Source organism: Alligator mississippiensis, chromosome 1 (assembly GCF_030867095.1).
Source record: "Alligator mississippiensis isolate rAllMis1 chromosome 1, rAllMis1, whole genome shotgun sequence".
In the NCBI taxonomy this organism is placed as follows: domain Eukaryota; kingdom Metazoa; phylum Chordata; order Crocodylia; family Alligatoridae; genus Alligator; species Alligator mississippiensis.
The window spans coordinates 111,843,831-111,851,266 of NC_081824.1; the positions used below are offsets into that span (position 1 = coordinate 111,843,831).

Below are 7,436 nucleotides of genomic sequence, written 5' to 3' on the forward strand. Positions count from 1 at the left end.
AAAGATCAAAGAAATTTCCTGCCTGAGAGGGGAAAGTGAACTGTATATTAACTTTCTCGTGTTACCAGTGAGATTTCTTGCAACCAATAGAGTAACTGCATTGCAGAGGAATTAATCTCAGGAACTAGACTTTCAGGAAAGCTGCAGTGATTAGCTATAGTTTCTTTTAGAACATACTTCCCTTCATTGCAAGCAGTGGAAATGGTCTGTTAAAAGTGTTTCTGATCTACTTTTACTCCTTGGTATAGGCCCTTTCTAGAGATGCATATGAGAGCACATAAAACACCCTTTTGAATGTAGCGATAAAGATTTTAAAAGCTGTTGCAAATTAAGTTGTTTTTCTTCTCCCCTTAAAGAAGAGGTAACAGAGTTAGTGTTACAGATAGTTAGAAAGTCCAAGGTTTGTTACATATTTATTTAGGACATACATTTCCAGAAAAAAAATCAATGCCATCAATAGATTGTTAAGATGGCGTCTTCATATGTAATTGTGCTATTTTAGGCCACATTCTAATACTCTTCCCATGCTGTGAAGAGTTAATTTGTACTTATTTCTACATTGTATTAATTTCTGTCCCAAACTTGATTAATAGAGAATATTTTTCATATATCTGGGGAGCTAACTCTGTTTCCATTTAGGTTTTGCAGGTTGCTCTTCAAATATGCCAGCAAGGCCCTGATCCTGCAAACACTTGAGTATATGTTTAATTTGTAGTCACAGGAGTAGCCCCTTTGAGTGTATCCCCACGAGTGGGACTCTACATTCCCAAGGACAGTTACCAGTGGCACATATTTGTGCCACTGCTAGTTGTCCTTGGGGACTGCCCCTGCATGCATGCTCTGGTGCATGGCAAGTTGCCCCGCGTGAGGTAGGGGAGGCTGCGTCCAGCATCTGAGCTGGCCCCAGCAGCCTTAGCTATGGTTGTGGGGGCCCCCAAGAGCACCAGCAGTGGTGATCCAGGTGCCTGAAGCTTAGCTGGCAGCTGGAGTGCGCTTGGCTGGCTAGGTCAGGTGGTATACACTGCTGCCATGTGTGCCACCTCATTTTTATTGGCATGGGTGTTTTTGACATTGGGATCTCTCCATGTCAAAAAATCTGCCATGCTGCAAAGTAGCAGTGCAACAAACATCTGCATGCATAGTGTGTGCAGTCTGCAGTGCCACAGACAGGTCTGTAGCACTGCAAAATGGAAGTATCCACTCAAGGGGACACACCCTTTGAGTACAGTTACTCACTTACTAAGTATAAGCATTTGTAGGGTGAAGGCTTTACCTGGTATTAAGACAACTTTTTTAGCTGCCTCCAAATGCTTCAAGCAACCCCTTTATTGAGCAAACTAGACCTGCCAGGCTGCAAAGGAAGCCCAAAATAAAAACAGAAATGTCGGCACATTTTTCCAGGAGCACTAACTTTTCCCATTTAAGTTTTAAGTGAAAAAGAGAAGGAAGGAGAAAAGTCATTGCAGCCCCTGTTATACTCCCTGTTAAACCCATCAACAGGGCAAAATGTGGTATGCACATGGCCATCAGCAGAGTTAAGAAAAGAAGTGAGCCTCTTAAAACTAGACCAAATAGGGGAGCACAGTTACCAAAATGATTGCCTTTAGATATACATGCATTCACTATTTCTGCGGCTGCAAAAAAGGGCAATGGGTAAGAGAGGAGAGCCTTGGCTAAGAGGCACAAATTCACTAGGGTTTGCAAGAATGATGGCAGGTTGTCAGTAACAACTTCCTTTGTCTCTTCACCCCAAGTAAGAAATGCAGTCACTGCAAAGGCTGTTTTGAAGACACAAGCAAAAAAGTGAGTCCAATTTAACATGCAGTTAAATTCCCCTGGGTTTTTCATGTTCCCTTCAAGGGTGGGGAGAAATATTTGTGAAGTATAACTGAAAATGATCACCCCAACTGAGACCAGGAAATTCTCAAACTCAATGGAGAATCTAAATCTTGTCCAGGACCACCGGTGTATTTGTGTCAGACAGTAAGTCATCACGACAAAAATGATAATGAAATGGACTAAGGAGCAAAGCTGGCTAAGCTTAGAAATGATTTTGAGAGTTTTGATAAATACACAAGGCAGCAATGTTACAAATGCAATTACAGACCAAGTTTTCTCAGTCATTGGTACATGTGGAAAACTATGTGACAGCAAGTTCCCACTAACAACCAGATACAAAATGCATGTCATGATCAGTTCCATCACCTGGGTTACACTGACAACTATGCCACCTAGTCTGGGAAACAGCTTTTTGCAGCAGGCATTAGCAATGTCTTCATATGTGTCTCTCACTCTTACTAGCTGCCCATCTTCATTTTCTTCATACAGGCAGGTGATTAGAATTTTGCCAGTATAACAGCAGAACATTGCAGTCAGGATAATAAGAAACAGGCCACTGTAACCACTGTGGAGAAGAGCATATGGCAATCCTAGGACAAAAATTCCCTACAGAGGAAAAGAAAAAAAGGGGCAAAAACCATAAAGCAAAATGGTTACTGAAAGCAATACTTTCAAATCATATTCATTGAGCATTACCTTCTCCTAACTGCATGGTGGAAGCATTGTTACATTAGTTAATCTAAGTAAATAACAATTGTAAAAAAAATGTGTTTATGATAAATGAAGTTATTAGCCAAAATAACTGCTAACACTGACACACACATAGATAAGCTAAGGAAGAGGAAATGCAAGTGATAGAGACAAGTTTCTAGTTAATATTTAACGCTGATGTGATTAGAAGCATATTTTAAAAGGCTCATAGGCAGTTACTCAGTCAACATGCATATTAATGGAGCAGGTTCAATAATAATAAAATCAAACAGCTGTATCATTGCCTAGATAAGTTTCATCCAAACAAAAAGAGCACTGTTGGCAGATTCAATGACACATCTCTCTGGTCTAAAAATGCTATGGGGTCATAGCTAATAGTCATCTGGAAATAAAATGCCATTAAAGTCTGATTGTGTTACCTCTGCAGCTGTCTGTATACCTCATGGGGAATTGGCCGTTGTCTCCATTGTTAAGTGATCACCCTCATAGTTAAGAGATTAGAATGTTTGGCTCTATTTAGCTGCTTAAAAATATACATCCAGTCTCCTTACTTATTTTTCTCTCAATAGTTCCTCTCAGGAATTGGATTATATTAATTTTATCCAGTACAAAGCCCCACACTTCACGTACACTTCCTTCTTCTTAAGATGTGCTGCTATTGTAATGTACATCAATACAAAACTATCAAACTCTTGAACAATAGTTAGTCATAATAAAGATTCAATTTAAGATAAACAGCCTTCCTGACATTTCCTTTTTATGTTATAATGTTGAGAATAAAGGCTGCACTTTAATCATCCTCTCTATGAGTATAACTTTTGATGGTGATTAAAATACAGTATAAGGGAAACAACATACAGTTCACTTTCTCTCTGCATGAATGGTTACATTAATATGCCTGGCAGCCTTGGTGGTGAGAGTAAAATACCAGTTTAAGTAGCCTTTAACTGGACATAGTGGCCCAAACCCTGAGATGCTTGGGAAGGATTACAATTCTATTAATGGGATATAGCAAAGGAGACACGAATTACAAATGTATAAATGAAGGCCTCGATCCTACAAATCCTTAAACATGTGCTTCACTTGTTTCATAGGAGTCATTTCACTGGGCACAACTATTCACAGGATGAGGCCCTTAATTTATCATTTTCAAAAGTAAAAGTGGCAGAATCTGCTCTCATAAATGGCAGTACTTACATTTTTGTTAGGTCTGATTCTGCCTTTCTCTCATTGTGTAGTGTATCTTATTGATTGTGCAGCTCCACTGATTTTTGAGGAGCTATTTACAGGATCTGGCACTACCCAAAATAACAGTTATATAATGAAACTTTTAGTCTTCACTCAGGTCAACCACTGTTGACTTCAGTGGGAATTTTAGAAACTACAGGATTGCATCCATCTTGAGCAAGTAGATAGCCAGTGTACAAACGATACATTATTTGTACAGAAAAAGTAGCAAAGAGATGGTTTATAAAGGCCTAGATGTCAGTTCCCACCTTCAACTAGCCCAGGTGTCATCTCTTACTTGGGAAAAATTCCCCATAAATATCAGCAATGATACCACATGATTCTTCAAATCTTTCTTTTAAATTCTCCTTTCCCGTGATGCCTAGAAAAAAGCTTGACAAGGGTTAGGTGTGACAGCTGAAAATTGTGTTGAAAGTGCTTGCTGAACACTGTGAAGATTAGACCAGGCATTTCTTGTCATCTGTTCACATATTGTAAGCTGTATGTCACCGCTAAGAGCCTAATTAAAGTTAAAGAATAGTGAGGCCTTGTATGTAGTGAGGTCTAGTAAATTTAGCAAGGCCTTGTAGAAGTAGTAGTAAGCCTTGTGGCACAGTTAAAATTAACCTTATCAGAAGAATGCAAATGCTTGTACTGCTATTGGTCAGTCCTAAGAAGAGTTATAGTGGGAGAATCTGTATGGCTGTAAGTTATCAGCATAGCTCAGAAGTTATAAATTGGCTAGTGCATCCAGAAATCATTAGAAGGAAGATGCAGTGGTATAAAAGCAGCTACTGATTTAAAATTAGCTGCAGACCTGGATTCTTTGGCTAGTGAATCTTGAAGAGCCCAAGGAATGAATACCAGGGTCCTTCCTGGTACCCCTTGGACAGCGCTGATCGGGGATGCCTGACTTCGCTGAGTTTTGCAGAAGAGGAATTTGTCATATATCAGGCATCAGAGGGGACTGCCAATAAGTTGCTGACGTGAATTATTATTGTAGTCTTATTACATTATGTGTAGTTGTGTGTTTGTTAAGTCAATAAATCTTTCTTACTTTTTTACCCCAACCACTCATTCAATCCCGAACCCTCTGCTGGTGGCTGGGACATAAATTGGCATCATGAACAGGATTGAGAGACCCTGGTCCAGACAGAAAGGTCGGAATGGAGGGAGTTAGGTGGGCCCCTTGGTGTCTTTGCTTAAGGACGTGAAAGGGACGGACAATCCTGGGTGGGATTAGGATAGATTGAGGCCTGCCTGGAGTCACCCAGGAACCGTACCTGATCACTGGGCTAGGTTTGCTGCTGCTGCCTGGGGTAAGCCCAAGAAGGGGTGCCTGTTATGGCTGCTGGCCACGTGCCTGCAGTTAGGGGCTGAAGAGAATGCCCAGCTCCAGGAAAAGGTCACTCGGCTGAGTAAGGAGTTGGAGGACATGAGGGATTCCAGCAGTGTGGCATGTGAGGCTGCATGAGCTGCCCAGAGTCACTTGGAGACATTAGAATGGAGGAAAAGAAAAATTATGATCATGCGTGTGGCCGCTTCCCTCCAGAAGAGGGCACAGTTAGCACAGGCTGTGGAGCCACCTTCGAGAAAGTGTGACAGTGTCTGTATGGAGGGAAACTGGGAACTGAGGACTGGGAAGATCAAGGGGAGGGAACAGATGGAGGGGAGGAGATTGATGATGAGCCTAGTGCTGAACCGCCACCATATGTCCCCGCCCGGAGGGAGGAACCTAGCCAGGCCTTCCCCATGGTGGTAACTTGCTCAGGGCCACAAGGAGAGAATCCCCAAACAGAGCTTCATTCCTTTACCTGTGCGGAGATTCGAGATATACAGGAGCAGCAAAGTCCAAGCCAGGAGAGCCAGTGATAGACTGGCTAGTTCGAATGTATAGTGAAGGAGCCTCTGCAATTTCAGTAAGTTGAGCAGAAGCCGCTCAACTAGTCCTAGATTCATATATTCATAGATGTTAGGGTTGGAAGGGACCTCAATAGATCATCGAGTCTGACCCCCTGCATAGGCAGGAAAGAGTGCTGGGTCTAGATGACCCCAGCTAGATGCATATCCAACCTCCTCTTGAAGACCCCCAGGGTAGGGGAGAGCACCAGCTCCCTTGGGAGCCCGTTCCAGACTTTGGCCACCCTAACTGTGAAGAAGTTCTTCCTAATGTCCAGTCTAAATCTGCTCTCTGCTAGCTTGTGGCCATTATTTTTTGTAACCCCCAGGGGCGCCTTGGTGAATAAAATCTCACCAATTCCCTTCTGTGCCCCCGTGATGAACTTATAGGCAGCCACAAGGTCACCTCTCAACCTTCTCTTGCGGAGGCTGAAGAGGTCCAGGTGCCCCAGTCTCTCCTCATAGGGCTTGATCTGCAAGCCCTTAACCATACGAGTGGCCCTTCTCTGGACCCTCTCCAGGTTATCCGCATCCCTCTTGAAGTGCGGCACCCAAAATTGCACGCAGTATTCCAACTGTGGTCTGACCAGCGCCCGATAGAGGGGAAGTATCACCTCCTTGGATCTGTTCGTCATGCATCTGCTGATGCATGATAAAGTGCCATTAGCTTTTCTGATGGCTTCGTCACACTGCTGAGTCATGTTCATCTTGGAGTCCACTAGGACTCCAAGATCCCTTTCCACTTCCGTGCCACCCAGCAGGTCATTTCCTAGGCAGTAGGTTTGCTGCCATTTTTCCTCCCTAAGTGCAGCACTTTGCATTTCTCCTTGCTCCAAGCTCCAGTTGAATCAGTTTGCAGGAGGTGATGAAAATGTTACTTTGTTTTCTGCTGCATTGCAGGCAACTGCGGCCAGTTCTGGTAATATGGAAGAGCTTAACCCTGCCCCTTGGGCATGGGCCAATTTAGAGGAGGCTGTCTGTTGCTTGTAGCGGTTAGCACTAACTGAAATCATTCGTGCAACAGTTTGGACTCGCACGCCAGATGCAGAAGTCATGACAGCACCGTTGTGGAGGAGGTTTTGCCGATGAGCACCAACAGAGTGCACCTCAGCCCTGTTGGCCTTGGAGCCAGAGGCAGTGAATCACACGGTAAGAAATGCGATCCGGTGATTAGTGCAGCTTTTACCCATTTTGCAGAAGCCAGGGCTTGCCAAACCGATGAAAACCACCAAGGCCATGGTGGTGGCCTCAGCGAAAGACAAACCCCCTGACCACCCTGAATTGTTGGGAAAAGCCGGAAAAGGCCGGCCCAAGACTCCACAAGCAAGAATGTGGAAAGACTTGTTAGCTGCCAGTTTCAATAAGGTGCAAATTGATGGACTGCCCACCAATGTCTTGCGAAGGGGCAAGCCCAAAAGTGGAGCCTTCTTTGCCACTGGCAGAGTCACCGGAGGGATTCTCTGTCCTGACGGCAGAACTGTTGACATTTTCCCAAGCACATGCAAGGCCGCCAGCCTTTACCCCCCCGCCCCCCCCGATCACGTGGCCTAGGGAGCCTGGCTGGCCTGACCCCCAAAGAAAGGGGTCACAATGCGGGCAGTCGTGGGCTGGGGACCAGTATCTAAAGTTAATATTAGCCCCTTGGTTCAGATACCCACACAGATTCAATTAGGCAAAAGTGAGAAGTCAGTTGATATGCTATTAGACATGGGTGCCCAGTTTCACATTTTAGATTCCACAGACTGGAAGGGGGAGAAAGG

At 43.9% G+C, this 7,436-nt stretch overlaps 1 protein-coding gene across 1 annotated transcript; it reads right to left on the reverse strand.

The window, feature by feature from the left end:
* Nucleotides 1-477: 477 nt before the first annotated feature.
* On the reverse strand, nt 478-6,731 carry LOC102569011 (vesicular inhibitory amino acid transporter). Its single transcript, XM_059724110.1, has 2 exons — nt 6,555-6,731; nt 478-2,445 (listed from the first exon to the last, which is right to left on the reverse strand). The coding sequence occupies exons 1-2, from the start codon at nt 6,729-6,731 to the stop codon at nt 1,294-1,296; spliced, it is 1,329 nt and encodes a 442-aa protein (XP_059580093.1). The 3' UTR covers nt 478-1,293.
* Between the last annotated feature and the right edge of the window lie 705 nt (nt 6,732-7,436).

Bases quoted from the DNA above. Each gene is read 5' to 3' on its own strand.
- LOC102569011 (XM_059724110.1), bottom strand. From the start codon at position 6,731: ATGACTTCTGCATCTGGCGTGCGAGTCCAAACTGTTGCACGAATGATT. The intron at 2,446-6,554 runs GTAACATTTTCA...TTTCCTCTGTAG, and splicing joins GCAATGCAGCAGAAAACAAA to GGAATTTTTGTCCTAGGATT.